This window comes from Phalacrocorax carbo, chromosome 14 (genome assembly GCF_963921805.1).
Source record: "Phalacrocorax carbo chromosome 14, bPhaCar2.1, whole genome shotgun sequence".
In the NCBI taxonomy this organism is placed as follows: Eukaryota; Metazoa; Chordata; class Aves; order Suliformes; family Phalacrocoracidae; genus Phalacrocorax; species Phalacrocorax carbo.
Window position 1 is genome coordinate 13,390,292 of NC_087526.1, and position 25,965 is coordinate 13,416,256.

General features: G+C 43.6%; 1 protein-coding gene across 4 annotated transcripts in view; it reads left to right on the forward strand.

Moving 5' to 3' along the window:
* The window catches only part of ARHGAP40 (Rho GTPase activating protein 40), a 39,659-nt gene extending 16,067 nt beyond the window's left edge, over nt 1-23,592 (forward strand). For 3 of the 4 annotated variants that reach the window (XM_064465772.1, XM_064465771.1, XM_064465769.1), the window contains exons 2-15: nt 2,834-3,036; nt 7,515-7,735; nt 10,897-10,972; nt 11,589-11,743; nt 12,381-12,546; nt 12,903-12,994; nt 13,115-13,192; nt 13,454-13,613; nt 14,364-14,446; nt 16,019-16,225; nt 16,481-16,621; nt 18,315-18,475; nt 19,481-19,536; nt 20,888-23,592. In XM_064465772.1, coding sequence (XP_064321842.1) covers nt 2,856-3,036; nt 7,515-7,735; nt 10,897-10,972; nt 11,589-11,743; nt 12,381-12,546; nt 12,903-12,994; nt 13,115-13,192; nt 13,454-13,613; nt 14,364-14,446; nt 16,019-16,225; nt 16,481-16,621; nt 18,315-18,475; nt 19,481-19,536; nt 20,888-20,994 — 1,884 coding nt within the window. In that variant the 5' untranslated portion in view covers nt 2,834-2,855 and the 3' untranslated portion in view covers nt 20,995-23,592. The remainder of the gene's footprint in view (nt 1-2,833; nt 3,037-7,514; nt 7,736-10,896; nt 10,973-11,588; nt 11,744-12,380; nt 12,547-12,902; nt 12,995-13,114; nt 13,193-13,453; nt 13,614-14,363; nt 14,447-16,018; nt 16,226-16,480; nt 16,622-18,314; nt 18,476-19,480; nt 19,537-20,887) is intronic. The other variant, XM_064465770.1, reaches the window with a different exon arrangement.
* The last annotated feature ends 2,373 nt before the right edge of the window (nt 23,593-25,965 follow it).

Below are 25,965 nucleotides of genomic sequence, written 5' to 3' on the forward strand. Positions count from 1 at the left end.
AGCATTACTAGATCATCTGTATTTCCCACTGTGGAAGAAAGCAAAGTAACTGTGCGTGGTGCAGAAGCACAAGCCAGAGTGGGATAGGGGTACAACAGTTCACTGTTCTCTGGCAAAACTAGTGCTCTGCTGTCTTGATATGGACTGAAGATGCTGGTAGATTAAAAGTAACTGCTGGCAAGGCTATAGCCTGAAACCTGGACTGTCAGGGTGTTGTGACCCCTCTCAGATGTGCACCAGGAATATGCCCTAATGCCTTAGGTGAGTATTACTCCACTTGGTTGTGGTATCTCCTGGACTAAAACTTGCGTTCAGGATCTGATATCTGGGTAAGTAATGAAGAACCTGTAAGTCAAGAGTCATGCTTTTGAAAGAGCTGAGGACTGTATTTATGTTGGCTTAAAATTTGGGGGCTTTTCCAGGCAGCTCTGCGGCAGGTGTGGGGAAGGGATTGTCACAGCTGTGTGTGACACAGGCTTGCCGCACAGTGCGTGTGCTGGGTGCAGGGTGCTGCTCAGGTCTAGCGTAGGTTCTGCTGAACCAGCAAACCTGGATCTAAGTGGGTTTGGTGTGAATCCACAGCGATTTCTGGGATGCTGGATGAGCCTGCTTTACACCAGGCTGAGAATGACAGAAAGATACAGAACAAAGCAGCTCTAAAATGTATAACCTAGATCCCATAGTACTATAGTGCAATAACTTAGGGCAAGAAGAGTAGTTGTGTGCCCGCTGAAGGCCTTTAGTAGAGCAATTAGGAGAGCTTGTAAGATGGTTCCTTAGCCTGCATAGTGTTGTGCATTGGGAGACTCCTCTTCAGTGCAGGTTTGGCTGCCAGTATTACTGGCACTGATGTGGCCAAAACCAAGTCCCTCAAGATAATCTAAAATCCTCTTCCTAGTTTCATGTTGCAAGTGACAATTTCTACTGACTGGCGTGTAATAGAATTCTAGTGAGATATCATGGCAAGGTATTAAACAGCCTTTTTGATGCTAGCGAGATGGCTTTGTTTAAATCTAATCTTCTTACAAGAAGGCCGTCAGCAAATGTGAGGAAATGGAGAGTACTGAAGATGAAGAGTTAATATAAGGAATGTGACTTACATTTTTAACTCCTAACGGGTAAAGATATAAGTAAAAAGTTGGAAGGGGAAATAATTTGGGATGGTAGCAGTAATAGAACTGAGAGATGGGCATGAACTATGAAGGTTAAATAAATAATCAAGCTAAGATTTTTTAAAAAAAATTATTTAAGTGCTGTACCAGGCTATGAAGCGGCAACTCCACTAAAGGCCTGTTATTTGGATATCCAGGAGTAGGAAAGGTGAGGAAAGGTAGGGATGGGCACTAAACAAGCAGATCACATCTGCCCTTGTCAGAGGTGGGCTGGGTGGTGTAATAGCTATTTTCAATCTTTAACTTTTGTGTTTCTGTACAACAAACAAACAAAAGCCTTCTTAATCTTGTTCTCAATGCTGTTACTGGCTCCTGAAGTTCCAAGAATTATGGCTATTGCTTCAGTTCTGACCTTTAGAAGAGAAGGGCTGCCTATGTGCATATTAGAAAAAGGTATGGGCATAATGTGCATGCACATGTGTAAATATAAGTGCAGAATATCCTTCGATATATGCCTCCTACTTGTTAGATCTTCAAATTTAGTCCTTTATGACTCGAAATGCTTCTTACAACAGAAGCAAGTTAGTGACAGAACTTGTAATAATGGCTTTCTGGAATGAAAGAAACTAAAACTTTCCAGATATTTTGCCGTCTATAACTTTCTAAGTCCTAGAGTTAAGAGGCTAAATTGCATTTGGTGGTGGTTTTGTTGTCATGGTTTTCAAGGCATAAGACTCAATCTGCTTTTTTTGTCATGAAACTAGAAAGCAATTTAAGCCTGTGTTTGGTGGTAGTAGCTGTTCACAGGTGTCTTTCAAAGCATCCAGTTAGTGTAGTGTGCAGCCTCTTTAATTTTGTATTCATAAACTGAACCACTGAGGTGTTTTCACAAGTAGGTTCCACTTATCCCACCTCCCCTTTTTTGAAAGCCTTTGAAAAAGATATACAGCAGGGTTTAAATGGCTTGCAACCCTTTGAAGTGAATTAAATTTCATTTTGAGAGAGGCATCTTTTTATGAACTGATGATGAGAACCTCACAACTTTCTGCAGAGAGGTTGAAAGCTGAACGAGGCCAGTCTGGGACTTCACCTGCCCATGAATTAATCAACAGTGTGGCAAGAAAATGCTGTATGTTTGGGTTTCCCAGGACACTTGTACTGTTTCTCAGCTGAAAAATCTGGTCTGGGCAGGAAAAGAGGGCCTCAAACGTCGGAGTTGTTTATTGAATGAGCTGAAGTGCAGGAGACGGAGCTGTGCTGGTTTCTGCATACGGAGTACAAGCCTACTGGGTTCAGGCTGCTGTGGCTGGGAGTTGTTAGGCTTGCAGTACATGCCAGATAATCAGAGGACATGTGCACCAAGGTTGAAACATCTTGGTTGCTTGTAAATATAGAGGGTATCTGTGCAAGTTTACAGGGAAGTCTTGGAAGCAAGTGTGGGAGTGGTAGGTGGTGTCTCAGAGGTCACTGGAAGGACAGCATTGGAAAACCCGTGTTGATACTGCATCCTCTCATGTCCTTGGACAGCACTTTTTCCCTTACTCTAGGGGATTTGACCTCAGCCGTGTCTGCAATTGCCAAACACTAACCAAAAGAAGTCTAGCACTTACCTCTGTTTGGCTCTTACTGCAGTCATTAATCAATGAAGACCGCTGTATTGTGAATGCCATATCTGAATACATGTAGCTTAATCTCTCTCTCCTTATCTCTTCCTCTCTCAGTGCCAGAAATTGTCCTTGCAAAATGAGCCAGCTTCCTGCAAAGAGTCATTTGGCATCCCTGGTGTCAGAGAGCACGAATTCCAGGGGAGAGTCTTTGGACAACTTGTCAATGGACGGTTTTTGGCTGGAAGTAGAGAACATTAAACAGAGCGCTGAAGCCGAGCAAGAGGAATGCAGCCTTGCAGATGTCAAAACACAAGAGGGTAGGTTGCCAAAAACGTCGGGAGTGAGGGGAGGAAGGTTAATGTCTTAGAGAGAAAATCTGCTTATGCACCTGAATGATTTAGAAGCATGTTGGAATATTGTTAGAATATTACCATTCAAATCAGAGAGATATTTTTTTTTTGTCATTGGGTGGTGGATGATGCCCTGCAGAATAAGAGTGCTAGCTTGGCCTAGTTTCAGCTTCTGAAACAAAGCTGACCCTAAAGGTCAGTCAGCAGTATGTTCAAGGCTCCAGATTTTTTCAAACAGCAGCCTGCTAAGTGCGGGGGCTCTCGCTCCCCGTGCAGGTGGCTGTATGGTAAACACGCTGTGACAGCTTGCGGTGGTTGGGAGGCTTTTTTGTGTACATGGTTCTGAGACTTCATCGTAGTGGCTTTTATGAGAGCTGCTTCTGTGGAAGACAGATTTTCCCCTCTGATTCACTATTCAAGAAACCGTAATAAACATCCAGAATGACTTGAGTCCATCCACACAAGGTTTTCCTTATATACATCCTCCTTTTTTTCCCCCCCCGCCCTCTTTTGAAGACTGCTTCATGTGCATGGGGTGTTTCTAATGGGATTTCTGTAGTGCTGATGTTATCCACTACTTTGGAATAACTGGAACCTAGACCAATTGCCTTCTGACACAGGAGGTACAACATCCTGGGCTGTTGGAGGGATGATAAACAGTGATAAGTGCCCAGCGATCCTGTGGATCGGGATCACACATTTCCCAGGTCCATTTTGAAGAACGTGATTTAGTTGGCTGTACATCCTCATGAATGGTTGGGTTTGCAGCCTGGACAGCCTACAGCTGTAGTGCTGGTCTGACATTGAGGAGGGCCCATGTACGTGATGGGGAAGTGTTTGAGTGAAAGTCCCAGTGTGCTGCTGTGCTTGGGAAGGGTAAATGAGTATCCTGGGTGCATAGAGTGGGCTCTGGAGAGCGGGGTGGGAAGGTCACTAACTGTCTGCCATAGTCAGCAAGACACAGTAAACATTAAGGTCTGCTGTTAGTGTCCCTGCATAAAGGGTGTAAGTTTGTTTTTCAGAACTGGAAGAGATGCAAAAGTGACTCAGAAAATGAGTGCACCAGGGAGTAGGCTCTGGAAAAGAGGCCATGCCATGAGATGAAAGGCTGTCTGGGATATCCAAAACACTGATATGCTAGAGGCAATTCAATTACTGTGTTTAAGCAGGGACACAAGGAAAAGTGTCTTTTAATGCTGTGTATTAATTTAGCAGTCAAGAGCTGACTGCCTAATTGGCCATTGCAACCAGACAGACTAGAAATAATGATCCGAGTAGTGAAGCCTTCTTGGCAGGTTGGGGAAGGAGGTGCGGCACACTCAGCCTCCTGGTGCCTTCTGCAAAGGAGCTTAGTCAAATAAGTGTTGTGCTGGCAGCATAAGTAGCAAGGGGAAACTTCAGATGGTGTGGATGCAGGAAGCTGGACTCGGCTGGTGCCTTTTGGCTTTGCAGTTTGTGGCTGGAGCACCACGAGGTAGCAAAGCAGCACAGAGGCTTCAGGGCTCCTTGGAGCCAAAGGCACCATGGCTCTTTGCATAAAGCCTGAGAAGCCGTGCTTGGGCAGCAGCTAACAGCTCTGTCTGGAGACGGCGTGGCTCAACCTGGCAAATAGCCGATAGTCATCATGGTACAGGGACAGCGTGGAGGTTACGTGTAGATAAGGCTTTGCAAAAACACTGACCCGGTTGGGAACGCTGGTCTCCAGCGCAAGCCCTGTGCAAGGGGTGGCGCAATGGGAAGCTGCTTGTGACCTGGCGTTGGTGGGAGGCCAACATGTAACTTAGCAGAAGACCTGGGTCAGCAGAAAGGTGCTGATGACACTTGTGGCCTCACTAACAGTTGAAGGGGGTAGAGAGTAGCTTTTTCCTGAAATACAAGCAGCAACGTCCTTTCCTTGCTATCTGCTGTTTATCCATCCCTCTTCAAGGTGTGACTCTCCAGCAGACCGGTAACGTACGTACTCGGTGCGGTAGTGCCACTAAAATATCTACTAGCGTCCTTATAGCATGCAATCGTGTCTGAGAAGTGTCTGCAAAGAGTGATTCTTCTATACCTTCAGAAACTATATAGGAAGTTGTGCTCAACGTTTGGTCTGAAATCGTAGGATGCTTAGCTGTCCTTTAGCTTTTCTTGAAACTAAATGCTTTATGATGAATGCTGTTTTTGACTAGTTTATGTTTCGAGTAAGTTTTTGGAACTGGTGTTCCTTAGTTTTCCATGGTTTTTCCTAATTGTGCCCCCTGAAATGCTGCTTGTCTGACACTCACAAGGCAAATCTTAGCAGCTTTCCAGGCTTAAACCTGCAGCTCAGCTTCCATGGACCTCTTGCTTCTGACCTATTTCTCTCAGTTTTCCCCCTTCTCCCCATAAAAAAACCTATTTTGCTGGTTTCCTTTTCCATTACTGGCAAACACAACTGGGCCAAAAACATTAGAGGAATTAAAATCTGGTGCTTTGGCATCAGATGGGGCAGTAGGCTCACACGGATGTCCGATTTAGGGCCTGCTGTTCAGTATTGTGTATTAGATTAGTTTCCTGTTATGACTGGAACTGGGTATTTTCAAAATTTGCAAGCAATACACTTGACTTCCTTTTAGTTTCCAAAGACAAAATAAGCCAGAAGTCTTTTGCACACTGTGCTGCTGTGAAACCACGGATGTAGGACAAACAGCTGTACAGCAAGGAGTCATGAATGGGACCACAAGTGCGTGAGCAGCTGGAACCAAGCGAGCAGTACCGGGGGATGCTCTTACCTCTTAGCTTCTGTAGAACCAGATGTGGGAAATGACCAAAAGTTAGCACCATGTAGGAAAGGTAGGCAGTTTGCTAAAAGAGTCATTAAAGGAACTTGACTTTAAGTCTAGCTCTATTTATTGTGGTGTGATGCTGAAAAGAGCTCCTTTTCACTACAGCGCCTAAGAACGCAAAGAGCATGCTCTGAAGGCTGAAAAGGGTTTCAGTGGAGTCACAATATGTTTTTGCAAGTTGTATGAACCCAGAAGTTTCTCCAGAAGAACTAAATTATTTAATCTCTCAAGAATTGATGCCACAATAATAAAACCTTGCCTGTGCAGCTGTGGTAACTGAGATGTCAGTTTGCGCAGGGACGGAGGAGTGTCAACGAACGGCTCTGTTTCAGTCAGTTCAGCTGTGATTCCTCCCCCACACCCCGCTCCCAGCATAACCTTTGGTAGAGCTGTGCTGGGGCTGCCTGCAGTGAATGTATGTGGTACGCAGAACTGAAAAGATAAAGGCGTTGTGCTCACTGTATTAAAGTTGAAGCCACCTGCTAAATTGCTTCTTTTATCATCCTTGGATTTCAAGTAGCTTCCTTGCTCAGGGCCCTTTCTCACTTGCACAAAGGGCGCATCCCGTAAGGAAAAAATTGTCTTCTGTGTTTGAAGTGCAACTTAATATATATTGGAGAATGAAGTGGAACTGAGCTGGTTTGAGTAATGCTGCTGTACTGCCACCGAGCTTCTCACCCTGCAATCTGGAACTGGAATAGTCTTTAATTTTAGTGATTTTTGAATAGGTAGAGACATAGAGCGAATGCACAGAGTAAGAGTAACGTTTTTGCTTTTGTTGAATGACTGCATGGATACCAATCCACTTCGAAAGGTAAATAGGGATGGTGCATACAAATAGTTCTGCAAGTGTATTTAAAAAAAATACATTTGAATCTACCAGATAAGTGTCCAGATTTTTTTTTAAAAAAAGTTGTTGATCCATAAGCATCCATATAGATAAATAAAAATTAAAAGGAATAGCCAAATAATTGGGAAGAGTACAAAAGCCAAATGCGCAGTGTGGTATGTGTGCCTTCCCACAGACCTTTTGTCCGTTCTGAAAGGTGTCAGAGGATCAGGTGTGCTGCAGAGGGAGGCAGGGCCATTCGTTCTGAGTTTGCTGTGCGCTGTTGCCTGCCAGAGCTCCCCTTTGCACAGGCAGTCCATGTAAAGGCAGATTTAAGCAAGCGCATCTGGCTTTCCTCCCATGTCCTGTGAAAGTGCCCACTGGGATTAGTTCCTGTTGCAATCCTTGTGCTAAATACCATGCAGAGTCACACCTGAGCGCACCTTCTGCCCAGCTTCTGAGGGAGCCTAGGTTCCTGGCAATATCCATGCCTCCATAGTTTTTCCTTCTCTTTCTCCTCACCTAGGGTGAGGGGAAAGGAGTATATCAGTGGTTGTAGCTGCCTAAAGTGCTGTCTCTCCTCCGATTTCACCCTGATACCTGGCTGGGTACCTGGAAGTCGGGCCAAGATTTTGAGAACAGCCATGGCTTCCTAACAAAGATATGGCTCCCTTCCAGTGGTGTCCCATTGCTGCCCCACAAAGGGGATGGCTCAGACTCCTGTTTTTCTGCCTCTGAAGTATTTCAAGCACTGAAATTACTGTTATCCTTTCTCTTCTTGCTCGCCCTTCTCATCCCTTGCCTCGCAGAGGGAGAAGCTGAAGCCGAGTGGCTCCAGGACGCAGGGCTGTCTGACCTCCTTGGGGACCGTGCCTCGGAAAACGACAACATCGTCCTGCTCTCCACCCTGACCAAGACCCAGGCGGCTGCTGTGCAGCGGCGGTTGGATACCTACTCCCGGTCTCGGAGGAGGAAAAACAAGCATCCTGTGCGTGATGTCCGAGACATTTTTGGAGTGGTCAGCTCTGAGGTATGTTGATTTAGTGGGGTCTTCTGAAAGGCTTTGTTGCGTTGTGGTAGCTGACACGGCTTTCTGAGTCTACAGATACTTTCATTTCCAAATAGATTACTTCCTCTTTTGAGCTGAAATGAAGCTGAGATTGTAGAAGTTCTGCATCCAGGTTGCAGCACTGAGGAGTTGCTATAAAACCTGCAGATCCATAAGTTTCCTAGAGGCTGCTGGAAGGCTTCTGCATAGTGCCTACGGCCGCAGCCTCATGGAACTCTGGTATCGTTTGGAGCCCTCTTGTGTTTTCTTTATTCCAGTGATACATTAAATCGTTATTAACCAGAGAGAGAACTTCATAGGTACAGCTGGTAACTCTAGCGACAGAATAGCCACTGCCTTTTTTTGTTAGAGAATACATGACCGTTAACTTTTCAGCTGCTTTCCTGATGTGCTGCTCCTCTTTTTGTTGTGGCTACAAGGTAGAGTGTACTTATTTTTTCTAGAGGCCATTGGAAAGTATCCCAGTCAGGGCTCCTTGTGGCTTTCTCTTCTCTGTAAGTGTCTAGTCAGAAGGTATTGAGCCTAACCAAGATTTGCCTATTTGAGTAGCATGGGACCCTTGCTGTCTACCGGACTGAATACTCCTCTTCCTCAGCCTGAGCATCTTTGAAACATCTTCTACTATAATGAGGTGAATTATACCCAAACAATCCCTTGAATGCCTTAAGGGAATGACACTACCAGTCTGCAACATCACTGGAAACTGTCTGTGGCTGTGTTCTTTGTAACTGCCCAGTGCTGAGGTGCGGATTGCGTCCTTGCTGTGAATTGCACTGAGACAGATTCATGGTGATTTGCTTTTGTAGAGCATTGTTTGCATTCCTGCACAAATGGGTGCCAAAATGATGATGTTTCTGAAAGCAATAATACGGCGAGCTTAAGTGCCTCAGGTGAAATTCATGAAGTTTAAAAAACCTGCAGATTAAACAGAAGCCTGTGATATCTCTTAAAATAATTTTACTTTCTACTGTATAAGAATGGAGATTTTTAAGCTCTTAATCTTACATGTCCACTCACTAGGTCACTAATATTTGTATTTGATAATTTGCATTTGATAAGCAACTGAGATAAAATCTGATGTTTTGAAGTGACATTTTTATGTAGCGAAGGCATGTACAAAGATGCTAACGCTGCCTGTTTCAGTTGCCTTGATTTAATTGGACGTGAAACATTTTCCTCATTTCTCACTTTGGGTAAGAACACTGGACTCTTTTCTAATAGATCTGCTGGGATTGTTCATATTTTCTTTGGTTTATTATATTTTTTAAAGCTTTGCAGTTGCCTCTGAGATCTACACTTTTAGTGGAAGTCACAGAAGCAAAAAAACATTGTTGTGGGTTTTTTCCCCTCTTTTTGATGAAAGTAAGAGCATGTATTTGAATTAGTTCATTTGGTTGTTTGTTCTTTTTTTTGCTGAGTGGCCATGAGCTCAACCTCTGTATTCCTTGCTTGTCTTTTACAGTGTAAAGAAGGGGTGGTGTTTGCCCTCCTTATTTCATAGGGAGTGACTGATGGTCAGCCTAGGCAAAATGAGAGTGATTCTATGTAAAATGGTAAACTCCTGAGACGTTAGGATATGACACTGGATGTAGACACCAAGCAGAAGTCCTTTACCTTTGAGTAATTCCTTGAGCAATCTCAGAGGGAAGCAGGCTTTTTGGTTACTTTTCCATACTCGTTTGCTGTGTCGCCCCAGTTCCAAGCACAGTTTTTAGGGCTCTGAGGGGCATATTCAGGAACCATATGCCAAAACAGGCCTGGTGTGGCTGTAACACGTGTTCAAGGCACGTAGCAAACCATGACAAATCCCTTATTGCACAAAAGGATATCTGAAACCTCCACTTTTTAAGTGAGGAAACAGAAATGCAGAAAAGTGAAGTCTGTTTTCCTACAGCCCCAGGCTTGGAACCCCGATCCAGTGTCTGTGCCCTTACTGCTCAGTCAGGTTTTGGATGCTTCCCACTGCTGACTGCTCTCTCCGTACTCTGGGAGCAGAATGTTGGAATGGGTTCTACCGAGGTGAAACCTGTGTTCAGCAAATTTGAGCTTAAAGCTAATTCAGTTCAGCCGTGTCTTGAGTGGAAGCAGTGGAAGCAGTTCAGCCTGTAAGAGTGCAGGCAGTGATGTGTCAGAGTAACTTGGATTTTTATTTCCATTAGTCTTTCAAGATAGATTTGCAGTTCACCTCCTGTCCACCTCTGTCATGAGCTACTCTCAGGCATCAAAGCTGTTGGTGTTTCTGTCGGAACCTTGCTGCATATTTCCCCTATGTTACTGTTCAGTGCGGCCTGTTTACACAGCAGCGGGATCTGAAGGTGCTCTGGCGTTAATCAGTGCATGATGTGTGATTAAGCCGGATGTTAAATGAATTGGTTGTTTTCATGGCAAGCTCATCAGTTGTGCACCTACTCTAAAGACAGTCTGTCTGCGTGCAGACAAACTGTTTTGTCCATTTGCAATGATTTTGCACAGGTTCCTTTCAACTCTCGGTCCTCGGTGCACAACTCCATGCCATAAGCATGCTCTTGGAAAGTTGCTAACTTCTGGTATAGAATAAGCTTTCCTATATTCTAACTACTTCTAGGAAAAGTAAGGTTTCTATTAACAGATTTTCCTGCCCAGTGGCTCCTTATACTTTTAAAGATTCGCTTCTGTCTCTAGACATGAAGATGTAGATTACCACAAAGCCCATGAAGGGAAGCTTTTAGGTGCTGATGTCTACTGAGTGTGTTCTTTCTTCTGAAAGATCTCCTGATCACAGGTAATGGGTAGATCCCAAGCAGCTTGGTTGGTCCACTGTTTGTCAGTCCCTCAATGCATGAACTAAAAGGGGAAAATTGGCTGCTGATTGTGTGAGAGGAAGAATTAGCTTAATGATGTGCAAATTTATCACTAATGCTGTCCATGAGATAGTAATCTGTTTTCCACCTGCCTGCCATATCCTCTAATTATGTTTCTTAATTTCAGAGTAGTCTTGTAGCCCTGAGCTTGAGCAGCATTTTCTTAGACTAGCAGACAATGACATGTGTGTTTTGGGATTTTTATTTTTATCCTGCCAAAATCAGGTTGTCTTATAATAACTCCTGTTTTTGTGGGTAAACACATTCTGGTTTATTTTTCAGGATGCAGCAGCCAAGAAAGAGGACTCCAGACCAGATCAGTTGTGGCACAATCTACGGACTTCAAATGTACAAAGAAGTAAGAATGAAGTTTTTAAATGCAGAGTAGATTGGAAGGGGAAGTAGGATCTGAAGTAAGGCTGGAACTGGAAGGGAAATTATACTAATCTGGGCTCTGAAACATTGGCATTGTTTGTGGTTTTTTTTGTTTGGGTTTCTTGGGTGGGTTTTTTTTTTTTTTAGTACATGGTTATCCACACTTGTGGATTTAGTAAACTTTTCAAGGCTCTAGAGTTGTTAGGAACTACTTCCTAAACTGATAACTAACTCTTCAAGAAAGCAATCAGAAGATGCAAATAAAATCACTCTAGCGGAAATCATATGGTGAAATCCTGTAAATGCCGTGTGCAATTGTGAAAAGTCAGCCAGAGAGACGCCATTTAATTTAAGGCCATGCTCGTGTCTTACCCGTGATCTGGTGATTGTAGCTGTAATGTCCTGGCTTTAAGCTAACCTTACCCTACTGATCAGTCTCAGGACTGTGCTATGACAACACTCTTTTCAAATGTTAATGTAGTGTTTTCTTAAAAAGTGGTGGTCCCCAAATCTATCTCAAACTGTTCTTTTAGCACACTTGCTTTCTAAGCTTCATCCTCTTTGGCTTTCTGAAATTCAAGACATTTTCTCCTCTGTAGCAGAAACCCAGGATTACTCCTGCACAGTTCGAAACCCTGGAAAAGAGGAGGTGTTCAACATGGATGTTGCCTACTCGGAGCAAGCAGCTGTCCTGCTCAAGGGATCGTCATTCCTGTCTGAATCTAGGAGGCTAAAGGATGGAAACGCCCTAACTGTAAGCACTGAAGGAATTTTTTGTATTAGAATTTATTAGCTCCCCTCTTGTGTAGAGCGGTACAAGACATTTGATGATTCAGCTCTATGACCAGCTCTTGGAAGTATCCTCTATGGATAGTGTTGGAATTATTAGGTCTGTATTAGGTAAGTGTTTTTGGACAGGTGATGCAGTTATCCTTGTGATGTTGGGCAAGGATAACCACTGTGTAGTGAAGGGTCAAAAGAAATAGCACTTGTGTGTGAAACTAGCTATTTTGATTTGAATCTGGGTCACTTCCACTGAAAAGAGGAGAATAACTGGACTTTCTTACTTGTAATGCCAACAGTTTTCTTCCTCACAGATGTACTGGACTGCTTCCAAAGTTCACGTAGATTAGGGTGGGTATCAGGCTGTCTTCAATGTAGATAAACTGGCATCTCTTATACAGTTGAAAAGCAATGCTGAAAAGGGAAAACATTTATTCAGCTGTGAGTTGTGTACAAGTAGTTTGGGGCATTTGTCTGGTGTTGAAAACAAGAGAATGAATAGGTGCCTGGTTATGGTAAGGGATGATAAAAATGCAGCAAAACTTGATCCCAGTGGGATTAGAAATGATACTTGCACTGAACCTCTGTGTGTGTGTGTTTTCCCTTAGAAATTTAAGGTCCCCAAGGGCAGACTAGGAGTGACCAGGATTGGAGATCTGTCTGCTCAGGACATGAAGAAGATCCCCACACTGGCCCTTATTGAACTAACAGCTCTCTGTGATGTTCTAGGCTTTGAGCTGAAGAGAAACAAGGCAGCAAAACTGAAAACAACAGGTCAGTTGTATTTCATCTTGATTTTTGGGGGGGTGTGTGTGTGCATGCCTTTTTTACATCGATCTTCTCATAGGTTTGTGTTTGAAGTATTAGAACAGAGAGGGTCTTCTGATAAGAACCTTTGCGACAAGTTTTTTTCCTTGGTCAGAATTTCTCCTGGAAGTCAATGGAACATAACTTCAAGTCCTAGCACCACATCTATCTCTGGCTATCAAATGTACTTGTCCTGTTAACTGTTCTCTCTTTCTCCAGTACCTACACTTATAAAATCACCCTCTTAGTCTGCAGTGGTAGATATATCCCTGACATCTGTATTAGTGGAGATACAGGCTTATAACACGTTGTTTCTGTTGTAGAGAAAAGACTCTTTGGAGTTCCACTCAACACCCTGTTGGAAAATGACCAAAAACTGCTCCCCAACACCAAGGTCCCCCTGTTACTCCAGGCAGTAAGTTCCCTTCTGGTTTTATTTGCACCTCTGATCTCCAAGTCAGGAAGCCTGTGATAAGGAAGGGATGACTTCTCATCCTCTGTGCCTAAGAGCTTTTTTTTTTTCCCCTTTTGATAGCTGCTGTCCTGCTTGGAGAAGAGAGGACTTGAAACAGAGGGCATTTTGAGAGTTTCTGGGTCCCAGACCAGAATCAAGGTATGAGCTTTTTAGCAGTGTTTGAAAGTATCAGAGGTGATCAGGGAGCATGTTGCTGAAGCAAATATCTGAATAACCTGAATTGTCTCATCTTCCTTCCCAGTACAACTAGAAATGTCCATTGCTGGGAAATCTGGGAGCATCTGCTGTGAGGGTCTCTGTGCTCTTTTGACTTGTTGTGTGGTCCTCCTAGTGGTCAGCTACAGAATTTCCCTTTCATTTGCTTATTAAAGCGTGTAATAAATTCCTTCTTTTTTATAGAGTCTGGAACAGAAGCTTGAAAGGGAATTCTATACTGGCCTTTTCCGCTGGGATGAAGTCCACCAGAATGATGTATCTGGGCTACTGAAAAGATTCATAAGAGAGCTGCCAGCCCCGCTGCTGACCGCAGAGTACCTCCCTGCTTTTGCTGCTGTACAAAGTGAGTCCCTGATTTGGCTGTTTAGCATCAATTTGCTGGTTTGTGCTTTTCTTGCAAAGCTCTGCTGGTCCTGGGCTCTCCTGTCAGGTGTGTTGGGAACCTGTGGATTTGATGGCAATACAGAGCACGATATGAACTACTGCCAAAGTCAGTGTGCTGGGTGCCATGTGTACTATTATATGTCAGCCCGAGAGTCATAGTCACTGGTGCTTGGTTGCGTATATCTTTGTGTAGGAACACTGTCCCAGGGTCTCATGTTGTGTCATTTGAGGCTGCAAGGTTGCTACCATGAATTAGGACAACCTGATAAATAACGACACGCAGGCTGAGCTGCAGCAACTGGCCATGGTCCTCAGTCTTGTCTGCCAGTAATGCAGTGTTCTGCAAGTGCCTGATCTTGAGGTTTGTGCCTCAATAGATGGATTGAATGTGTTAAGCTAACTGTTTAAGTGCACAACTATTTTGTACAAGAAATGGGGAATAATCGGGTCTTTTGATGCCCTTCAAGGGCATCGGACTTGCTGGCAGACTGTGCGCTCTGAAACAAATCAGCCAGTCTTCTAAAACATAGGTAGCTCACTTCATTAAGGGCTGTATGAGCTTGATTTACCTCTGTAAAACAATGTCTCAAATCCTAGATGGCAAACACTACAATAAGTAATTGCCTTACTCCTTGGGGGATTCTCATGCTCAAAAAGAACAGTGTCAGGAGCCTGAATCCTTTGTCCTGTTGTCACTCTCCCTCTCTAGATATTCCAGACCTGAAGCAAAGATTGCAAGCTCTAAACCTCCTCATCCTGATTCTGCCAGAACCCAACAGAAACACTTTAAAGGTAACTATCTGTTCTGGATTTAACTGGAAAAACATGATCATTCCAGGTTTTTATTCAAGGAACTCTATCCGCTTTTGTAAATAACATACAGCATGCTATTTGGCTTTGCTTCACTGACTTGAGAAAGGAAACCCGTGATGGGGAGAGCAGGCAAACCTCAAGGCTGTGCAGTGAACATGAGCTGTAAGCACAGTCTGCCCCAGAGCAGCAGGAATCCATGTGGTCTTGGGGCATCCTGTTTAGAAACATGCTCTTCCCCTTCAGCGTGTTAAAGCACTTCACTATAGAGTGAAAGATATATAGGTCTTTCATTGTCTGTGGGCAGGCTAAGAAACACGGAAAGTCAGTCTTTTGGTACATGGTTTATGGTATTGGCACCATCTGTGAAGGACAGCTTCAATTCTAAAAAAATATTTAAAAAAGCTACTACGCTTATGTCGTGGTTCAGCCGGCAGCTCAGCCCCACAGAGTCACTCGCTCACTCCCCACCGGTAGATGGGGGAGAGAATCAGAAGGGTAACGCTCGTGGGTTGGGGTAAGAACAGTTTAATAATTCAAATTAAAAGAAACAACAACAGAAATGCAATGTAAAGGAGAACAACGAGAGGCGCAAAGCCCCGGGGGAGGGGGAAGGGAGGGCAGAGGGGGAACGAACCGCAGCCGCTCGCCGAGCTGACGCCGAGCTGCCTCCGCGCTGCCACTGCCCCCCCCCGCGCCCCCCCGAATATACTGGTCATGGAGTCACGTGGTATGGAATGAACCTGCCATTGGTCAGCCGCCCCCACCGTGGCCCCGCCCCTCCCAGCCCCGCCCCCGCCACGTGGCAGAGCGCGGGAAGCTGGAAAGGCAGCCGCCCCCCCACAGTGAGGAGAATTAACCCCTTCTCAGCCAAAACCAGCACAGCTTACAACTTCCTGCCCTTTTCTGGTCAGAAGGCATTTCAAATCCTTTCACCTACTACTCTTTGAAAGAATAAAGGCTGATGGGATCAGCTTTGCAGGCGGTGTGCAACCCCTGCCTTTCTGTGCTTTAGAAAAACCGTGCTCATTGTTGCTGCTGCTTTTGTTTTAGTTTTTTCTTTTTTTTCTTCTGAGTAGTTCAACTTCCAGGTAATAAAGGCAAGGCTGACTTAGACGATCTGTTGTGTGTCATGGCTTTGGAGGCGTGAGGCAGAAGAGATTATGCAAAAGGGTTTATTTTTCCACACCTGGGAATAGCTTCGAAGGGGATACTGGAGGAAGGGGTGGGGGTGTCATCTTTGGATTCTGTAACTTTTATGGCTGGGCTCTGTAAATTGGCATCTGCCAAGGAGTACGAGCTCATCTCCTTCCCACGCAGACTGTCTCTGCTGATTCATGAATGCCGGACAAACTGTCTCTCTGCTTGGTATGGTTATTTGTTGCTATCCTAGTATTAGAAATCGGTCACTGAACTTCCTGACTGGAGAAATGGGATTTGCTCATGGATATCAAGAAAAGAAATGCTAATTAAATTATTTCTTCAGCAACTGCCACAGTAGTTTCTTGAGGACTACTAGTAATGGATGTCTTAAGTCTCTTGCCCTCTCTTTAGGCTCTCCTTGAATTTCTCAGCAAAGTGGTTGCCAGGGAGAACAACAACAAAATGAACCTCTGGAACGTTTCCACAGTCATGGCCCCAAACCTCTTCATGCACAAGGGGCTGCCGAACAAGATCCCAGAAGGGAAGGAGAAACAGCTGGCGGAGGGGGCGGCTGACGTTGTGCGGATGATGATCCATTACCAGGATTTGCTCTGGACAGTAGGTTGCGCCCGTGTCTTGTGGTATGGTATAGCGGTGTCTCGGTCTGCCTAGAATTGGAACAGGGGAAGGGGTAGTCTTGGAAGTTTCAGGGGAGTTAAACGTCTGCAGGCAAAACCTCTGGCTGAGTTCCAAGACTATTTGTTTTCAAGGTAAATGGATATTTTGTCTACTTAAGGAGCTTCATAAAGTGACATTTAGGTTCTTAAACAGTGTCCTTATCTCTGCTTGATTTAATTCTTCTTCCCTTCCCAGGTCTCCTCTTTTCTGGTAGCTCAAGTGAGAAAGCTGAACGAGAGCAATAGCAAAAGGTACCAGTTTTGTGACAAGCGAATTAAAAATTTGTTGCGGAAGATTCATGCTGATAAAGACAAGGTGGAAAAGAACCAGGCAGAGGTGAGTCAGGGCTTGGAAAAGCTGGGCCCTTTCATAATAGTGTCAAATATTTTTACATTGTAAGTGGTCTCATGAGAACTTGGAAAACTCTAAGGAGTGATGCTCTTTACAGAGCAAGAGGGAGAAAAATCTGCAGAACGATAAGAAACAGCTTCCCAGACCCTTTTGGCCAGGCTGTGGCAAACGCTGATCCCAACAGCAAGGGTACTGAATAAATTTCAGGCTACAAAACACTTGGTTAAGACGCTGCATTGTTGCATGAGGGGGAAGAGACCAGAAGCAGAAATGCTGGTCTGTATCTCGCGTGAAGAGCAGAATTCACATGACTGTAGATGCCCCATGTGTTTAGACAGATATTACTGCCATGATAAAGGCAGAATTATTTTCATGAACTTAAAGCAAAAATTTAGGTTCTTACAGTAGTATAAAAGTACATTTTTGTATCTTGTTTTTGTTTTGCTCCATAATGTTGCTGATCTGTATGGGAGGGTTGAGGACAAGGTTCTTGCCTCTTAAAATGAGAGAATTAACTTTCCTGATAAAGGAAATGGCTCTGTTCCTCCTTGTGTTGGTGCAGACTGAGATTTTTTTTTAAACAGGTGTTATTATCAGATCTTTTTGTGTGTTAAAGTTGGGAAAAGATCCTTGGAGTCATTCTGCCTTTTTTTGATTGCCACTGTTAGTTGACTAAGTGTAGGTCTATAGCTAAGTTACACCATGCAGTGCTGGATTTTGTGTTGCATAGCAGTGGTGGTGCAACTGGGATGCTCTAAGGACATGAGCTGGATGGAGTCTGCAGGTAGAAAAAATAAGTTGAAAGGTTAAATCCGCAGAACTGATTAAGAGTGTATGTTCTCACAAGCCAGTAAATCCCCTGCCTTTCTATATGAGTTGGGATACTGAGCCTGACTAAAGTTTAGCTTGTTAAAAACTGCATGTCACTGTTGAACGTGCTCTTATTTCAGAGACAGCAACTACTATTTAGGCACTCAAACAGATGACCCAATGCTTAGAACAGTGCTAATACCTCTTCCTAATGGCTTCGGTGTTCAGCGCTGTTTTTGCAAAAGATTTGGGATTGCAAAATTAATCTGCTACAGATCAGACCCCGTTAGAATTGTTCAATGTGCTCCACAAAAGTTCTGGGAAGTTACTTCCTGAAGGAGCTGATGAAAACAATCTTGAGAAAAACAGCACTTGAACTCTGCTCTGTGGTGTGTCAGTGCTTCATTTTTTTGAAACTACCTTTCTGAAAGTCAGTAGTCTGCACGTCAACTCTCTAAACTACTTTTCCAGCAGTTTGAATTAATTCCAGAGAAGTCTATCAGACTTGGGCAAAACAGCTTGTCAAAATTTATTCTGACAAATCCTATTTTCTTCAAAGCTTACATTGCTTCTAGTGCTGGTGCTGTATTTGAACAGCAGAGAGCACCAGTGCACGCTGATGAAGAGCGGTGCTTTTCTCCCCAGCCACAACACCGAAGCACAGATGAATTTTTTTATAATGCTCACCTTGATGCTTCTGTAGCTTCTACTCTGTGGTATGTGTGGAATATGAAACAAACCTCAATCCTCTGAACAGCTGGCCAGATAGGTTTATTTCTTCCCACTCTCTGATCTATTTTGAAACTTGTTTTAGCTGATGACAAAGTCTTTCTTTGAGTACTTTCTTCTTTTTGACTCCCTTGTTCAGCCTTCCAAGATTGTGAAAGTCCATGCTTCGCTTCTCATGAAGGATTCGCTAGAGGTGCATTTGAACAATGCAACCACAGTGGCTGATGTCTTGAGGCAGTTTCAAAAGAACCTGTGCCAGAATGGCTGGAATATTATTAACACTGTCAACCTCCTCAAGTGGTAAATGGCCTTTTTTTCTGCTTTAAAAAAAAAAAAAAATGGAAAAAAAAAGTATCAGGTGGTCTAGCTTCTGTTTTGTGTTGGGGCAGAGCTGATGCAGTGGCACAGTGAGCTGTTTGGAGACTGTTCTTTGCTCCTCTATTCTGAGTTTTGGAAATAGCATGCAAAGATGGGGCAAGGAAATGTTAGTTGAACTGATTTATTCCATCACTGTGCTCAGGAGGTCAGGCAGTCCCCTCTGCTTTGCTGGATGGCATGTGAGCCAGCCTTGCTGGAGGGAGGGGAAAGTGGAATAACATTGACCCTGCAAGGCAAACCCTCTCTGCACCTGTGCAGATTACTTGCCTGGAGTAGTATTTCTCTGTCTCATATGTTAATGTAGGGGCTTCCTAAAGTAAGCTCTGCAGTTCCCTCCTATGGTCCAGTGGTGAATTGCTGAAATAACCCCAAAAAATGAACAAAAGAATTCTGCCCCCCTCCCCGCCTCTGTTGCCATGCCTGCAGACCATATTTAGTAGGTGAAGTGTTAGTGCATCTCCTGACCGAGTCCCTGGGCAGGAGATGTCTGGACAAGGAGGGTGGATGGGAAGGTGGCTGAATACGGGTCTGCTGGGAACTAGTATCTCTCTAAAAAGCTGCTACAGCTGTTGCTTCCTGCAGATGATCTCCTCTTGAACAGGCCATCAGTTTGAGAGGAATGCTGCCAATGAACTTGGGTATTTATGCTTGTTGTCCTCCTATTGAAAAGGTAGTGTTTGCATATAGTGTACTTCTTGCTGCCAGTGAGAAATATCTGCCTTGTTTTCCTTTTTCCAATTTTGGGTGTCCTTTTCAACAGCTGCGCTGTTCAGGAGGATCAGCAAGGTCTCTGTACCGTGGCCTGTAGCTTTCTCGATCGTTGCTGGCCTCTGAACCATAAGCAATCTTTGGGAAGAAACATTACTAAACTACATAACTTGCCTTTTGTAGAGCTTTGTTACCTTCAGTGTGTTTTTCTTTCTGCAGTAACAACTCAATGGAATGCACAAACTTGTTCCTGTATGAAGTGGGAGGCAACATTGGTAAGTCTGGGTGGTAACTGTAAATAAGGAACTCCGATATCTGGGGTTTTGTGCTTAACTTACCTTAGAAGGGAGTTAAAAAAAGGATGAGATTTGGAGTGGGCTCCAGAAGTTAAAAGACAAATGAACAAGTGTGGGTTAACCTCACACACAGCAAAGAGCGCCCATCAAAGCTTACATGTCTTCCAGCCATCGCTGCAAAACCTTTATAGTACAAGTATGTGGGAAGGTTGAAGCCTGGACTTCCAAAAATACTTAACACTAATGGATCTTATTCAGAAAACTGCCTGTCAAGAAAGGTGGAAACTCAAGAGACAGACGTGCACAACTTTGTCCATCTTAAAAACAAACAAATGTCCCATTCTGTTAAACATACCATGTTAGACTCCCTCTTCCCTCAGTGACAAAGGTTGCTGTTTGGAATTAAGTGTAGAACTTAGGTGAAGGTAGTTCATGGCTTTAAGTAAAGGGCAACTTCATCCTATGCCACTATAGGCTTTTAATTGTAGGCTTCTTATCTGGGCTTTGATTAAGTGTGGTGTGCTGGCATAGGGCTCCTCTACTAATGACCATAGAGTCATTAAGGTTGGAAAAGACCTCTAAGATCATCAAGTCCAACTGTAAATCCAACACCACCATCCCTACTAAACCATGTCCCTAAGTGCCACATCTACATGTTTTTTGAACACCTCCCCCATGATGGCCAGCTCCAGGTGTGAGTTCTGGCTGCTTGCATCAACTTTCTGACAGCAGAACCTGTACTGACTGAGGTGGAAGTTTCTCAAACCATATAGTTAAACAAGTTGCTGATGTTCATTAGTCACCTATTTCCACTCATCGATAGGGTAATGTCATCAGATGGAGCGGAGACTTAAGTAATACAATCACAGGAGTAGACTGGGGGTGTCCGAAAATGGAAGGGAATTCTTGTGCCCCGTTATAACTGCTTCTGGAGACTGTTGGTTACTGGAGCGCTTTGGCTGCGTCTTAGTGTTTCTTTTAGTAGCATCTGTAGAAGAAAAGCTCTGTCACTGGAAACAATTCATTCTCTGGATTTGATTACTAACATATTTCTTGATGGTTTTTGAGTGCTAAAGTTACTGGGTATTAAAGTTCGAATGCCTTTCCACAAAGGTCAAAGCTTGGGCTTAATATAGTTTTAAGAAATATGCATTCATTTAACATAAATAACTAGAACTTTTCCAGATTTGTGGAAAGACTTCTGAACGGTTGTGATATTGAATTTAATGTGAACAAATACTGGGGGGGGAACGGAACCCCAAAACCTAGCAACTATTGGACTAAGGATAGAATAAATCCTTTTTTTTTCCTGAATCTCTTGTTTTGATAGGTGAACATTGCCTGGACCCAGACACTTACCTTTTAGACTTGTACCACGTCAATCCCCATGCTGAGTGGATAATTAAGCAAAACCCATCTTATCCTCGGATGTTCTAAGGCAAGCATGAGCAAACCGAAGCATTTGGTGGAGGTTTTTGGAAGGCATGGAAAAAGCTATAGAGACGTTCCTGGTATAGTCACAGACTGGACAATGCTTGTGTCTTTGAAGGAAAACCAGCTTTATTTACTAATTCCGTGACAGCTGGCTGTGAGAATACATGATCCTATATGCTAAAAGGGGTGTTGATAACAAGCAGCACGTATCGTTATGTAGCAGAATTTGCAGGGGGTGTGATTATTCTTAAACAAAATAGCCCTCCCAAAACAAGCCCTGCAAACAAAGCTACAGTGATTGTGCAGCAAAGATGGAAAGTAAGAATAGAAACGTCTTCCTGAAGATGGTAGAAGACTTCTGTTTCTTCTGGATTTGCTCTTTCTTTTGGTCACATCCACATTTTGGAGGAGAGACAGTCAAATGCTGCAGCGGTACTAATGACACCCCTTTGGTAAGGTCCACTATTGGCTGTTGCACATCACCAAAAGGGTTTGTGATCCTGGGTTTCACGAATAAGATGCTGTTAATTTTTTTTGAAGAATGAAAAAGGGTGCTTCCTAAAAGGCCAGATGTGACGTGAAGCCAATATTCTGTATTTAATGACTGCAGTTAAATACATATATGCCACACAAGAAAATAACTTTCCTTGGAAAAAAACTATGGGATGGACAGCAGCCTTTCAAACATATGGTTTGATAGGAGAGATGCCTGTCCCATACAGCTCTGCTGGTAATGCAAAAAGAAATGTACAGGTTGCCACTGATGATGGTAAAACATGCATTTATTTTGCCGGATGACCTATATATCAACAGATAGATAACCAAGGAAATATTCTGAGGTTAATTTGAGGTCAGTAATCTGACCTGGCCACATGAACTGAACTTCTTTTTGGAAGACTCCATGTGAACGTATCTGTTTAAAAAAACCCAACCAAACAAACCAAAAACCCCCAAGATGTGCAGTGGCTGAAATAAGAGGTCCATGCCTGTATCTGGTCGCGTGGTGGGTACTGAATTGCGCCTTCGCTGCTCTGACTGCGTTTTCATCGCACGCAGCACAGTGTGGTCACTGTCGTCTGGAGAGACAAGGGTGGAGCAGAACGCTTGCACCTCGCATCGCTGCATAATCATCATATGACCTCGGCTCAAATTAGGCTGCGCTCGTGGAAGGGGAGTGCAGAAGTATTGTTTTCCTTTGTGGTGATGCTGAAATACCTCACGTGAGGGAACCTGCTATGCAGTTACAGAGGATGGAACATGCGCTGTTTCTGAAAATCCTGACATCTTTTTTTATATACTGTTTTTAAACACTGTTGGATATTTATTCACGTGGCAGAAGCAGGGCTGCCCTGCCAAGAGTATACTCGAAGTATTTCATTTGCCAAGTCTTAGCTGCACTACAGTGACAATCTCCAGTATTATTTCTTTTTTTTTTTTTAACTGAATTTGTTTCTATTGCAGTCTGAACTTTCCCTCCTCTGTTCCCTCCTCCGCCTCCCAGGCTGATGTGCCACTATCCCTACTTATTATCCCAAAGTCCTAGTTCCTGTGGTAAGGGCACTTCATTCTGTGGTTTGTCTGTCTGCGTGGTTAAATTACCTTGGTGGTTGAGATCCTTGAGGAATAGGCGAGCCATAGTCCATATTCTTTCTAACCTGTTAAGAATACTGTATGAGTGGTCTGATGTCTTGAAATGATACATATATTAGAGAGTCTGTCTACTTTTTTTTGCTTGAGATTATGCAGGTGCACTGACTGGCGGGATCATCTTCATAGCTGTCTTTTTAAGAACCCATAATAGAAACTTGCAGAAAAACAACCTCCCAACCCTAACCCAGAACCCCAATGTCAAGACTTCTTGAGGTGCCTCTGTTCTATAGGACTTAAACTGTGCCTAAAAAGGGCCTGATTCTTATCCTTGAGGATGGGTGCTCTGTGTCTCTTAAAAGATCAAGCTGCTTTAAAATCGGGCATTAAAAATCGAAGGTACCTATTCACTCATAACTTCTGGAAATCTTTGTTGCAGTGATGGAGCTTAGCAAGTGCCAGAGATGTGATGCTGTAAGAAATACCGAACTCACAAAGGTGTCGGTGGGAGGGACAGAAGAACCTGCTCAGGGTTCTGCTTGGTTCCTGCTCAGAGATGCTTTGTGACCTAAATTGCATCCCTGCAAGTCACATAACGCTGCATTTTTTCCACCCCTCATACACTGGATGTTCTGTTAACACTGGCGTCCATACACATGAGGGGGAAATGCTACATCACTGCTTCTGTAAACAACAAACGAGTGGGGTTTTTTGAACACCAAATAATGTGAATCAGTGCTGTGAAAAACCAGGTTGGTGGGAGATTCTCATGAGACAAATATCAGTTCTCAAATATGAAACAAAATGTAAAAAAAATCTCTTTCCAGATGATGGATATGCTTTTTTATTTTTCTTTCCTATCTTTGTACCAAAAAGTAAGTATGAATTTTTCAGTCGCTGATGTGCACCCTACTTCTGAATGCTGGCTTTTAATAACTTTTTTTACAAATTTTTAATTCTGTATTTAAAATTCATTTATTCAATGAAGCAATAAAATTATAGTAAAATCTCTTGGCTCCAGTTTCATTAGTGGCTGCAAATAAGTTAGCGCAGTAAATGGCACCATGTCTGTGCATGCCAGCAGGATTTGCCTCGTACCTGAAGAGAAATGTACCTGGAGTCTGGGTAAGCTTGACAAGAGTTTCATGTTACAGCTTCAGGAGAAGTCCCTCTTCAGGTGATCCTGTGGGGTAGCTGCAAAAGAGTGATCCAGGAGGAGGAAGAGGAGGTCAGTGTTGGGTGCAGAAAGCCCAGACAAAGGTTGACGGGGCTGCAGTCAGTTTGTTAGCACCAGGAATTAGTCAGCTCTGAAGGAAGAAGAGCTGTTAAAGATTTAAGCTTGAGGAAGGATGCCCATGTCCCATGAGAAGGAGGAGTCCCCTTCCCACCCCCTGAGTCTCTTCTCAGTTGAGCATGTACGTGCTGGCAGGACTCGCCAACTTCGCCAAGAACAATAGGAATCCAGTCTTAATCTCTGGTTAAATTACGACCGATATTTTAGTGTTCAATAGTCAGTGATTAAATGTGGCATAAATCCACAGTTATTTGTTTAAAAACAGTAACAGCAGCAGCCTGTCCAGTAATACTGATAGAAAAGCAGGACTTACTATCCTACCCAGAAATGAAGGGAAAGGGAGGAGGATCCAAGTGCCTTTAGAAAGCTTTCAGAGCAATTATCTGAGGAAAACACCAGCTTATCAAACTCATTTCACCCATTCATCTTCAGTAGTATCAAAGTGCTAATGTCTCCCATCCCCAAGGGCATTTTTTGATTGATCATTACACAGCTATCTCCCCTGCTCAGAACAAAAGCCTGGTATTTATTCCGTATGCAACTTGAAGTCGGGTGTGTTGCGATAACAGGACATGGCATAAAAGAATCTTGCAAATGCTGGTTAAACATATTTGTGGATGAAGTGGAACTGAAATACCACATATTAAAAAAATAAATAATTTGCTTCAGGATAAAAAAAAAAAAAAAATCTTTGCAGAAATACAGGGTCTTCACAGGAACAAATGAAGCTTCAACCCTTGGAGGGAAACGCTGTAGGAAAACAACTAAAAACGCTTTCTCAAGCAAAGTAAGTAAACGATGGCAAACACTGTTGTAAACAAAATACAGTTGTATTTAATTAAATCTGTTTATTTCCCCTAGTGCACTCCCCAGGGCTGAAAACAAGATAAATGACATCTGTCCTTTCGCATGCTAGAGAATGAAACTTTAAAGTTTTTTCCAAATCCTGTCTGGTCTTGACTGCACGCGAGGTTGCATAAGTCTTCACCTTGGGGGGGGAAAAAAGAGGCTGCAGTTCAGTATTTTAAGTTATTAGTAAATGATAGGAAATGTGCACCTGCACTGACTTACCAGGTAGGAAATGGCCATGGTGGGATCAGTTCCTATCGTCCTCCTCAGGCATCTCTGCTCACTTCACACTCAGGCTTGTATGGGGGTTTCTCCGTAGGGTTTTTGGGAGTGGGGTTTTTTTTTTGGATTCTTCGTTTTTGGGTTCTTTTTGTGGTGACACTTTCTTGAAGCATCTCTGCATTGGCTGTCCCTATGGAATAATCACTGGAGGTGACTTAGAAATTAAAGTTTTTGGTTTTTTGGAAAGGAACAGCATTGAAGAAGCTGTCAGGGTGAAGCACAGCTGATGTGTGAGGAATCCATTCCACGGAAGGTCCCCAGTAACCACAGATGTTGGCAATGCCAGGAGAACGTGGCGCACTGACTCCAAGAGGAGCTGTCCGGAGGTGGAGCGGTGCGGAGGCATCGTGGCCAGGCTCTGGGATAAACGGGAACTCGAGGTGCCCTGGAGCTGGCACACTGCATATTTGCCACCCTGGGCCAGCAGTCTGTCCTACTTTTGACAAAATGCTGTCCTTTTGGTGAACTTTGCTCATTATAATATCACTATAATACCAAAATACACCTCTATCCCAAAAGTTACCTGCCTCTAAGGTGCGGCAACCCCTCACTGGGCATGTGCTTGGAATTTCTTCTACTCTATGCTTTTAAAAGTAAAGTGAGGAAACTTTACCCCAATCATAATACAGGTATGTATGAGTAGAGTCACTCAAGCTCCACCTGAAAGATAAAAAATAGTGTAAAATGTGTGACAAGAAAGAGGGTGTTGGGGAAGATACCATCACACACCACTCTGACTTCTGGGACCAGTCAATGGGCTGAACCTCTCTTCCTCCTGCCACTGGGACGCCTTTGGGTAAGATCAAAGCATCTGGTTATACCGAATATTTCCCCAGGAAAACTTAGAATCCTCTCTATAGCTTCACTTTAAATCTCCAATGCTTCATATTTGCTTAATGCATTTGTAGCCTCGCAGTGTTACTCATCTTCTTAGTATTTGTGTGTCTTGTAACCAGCAATCT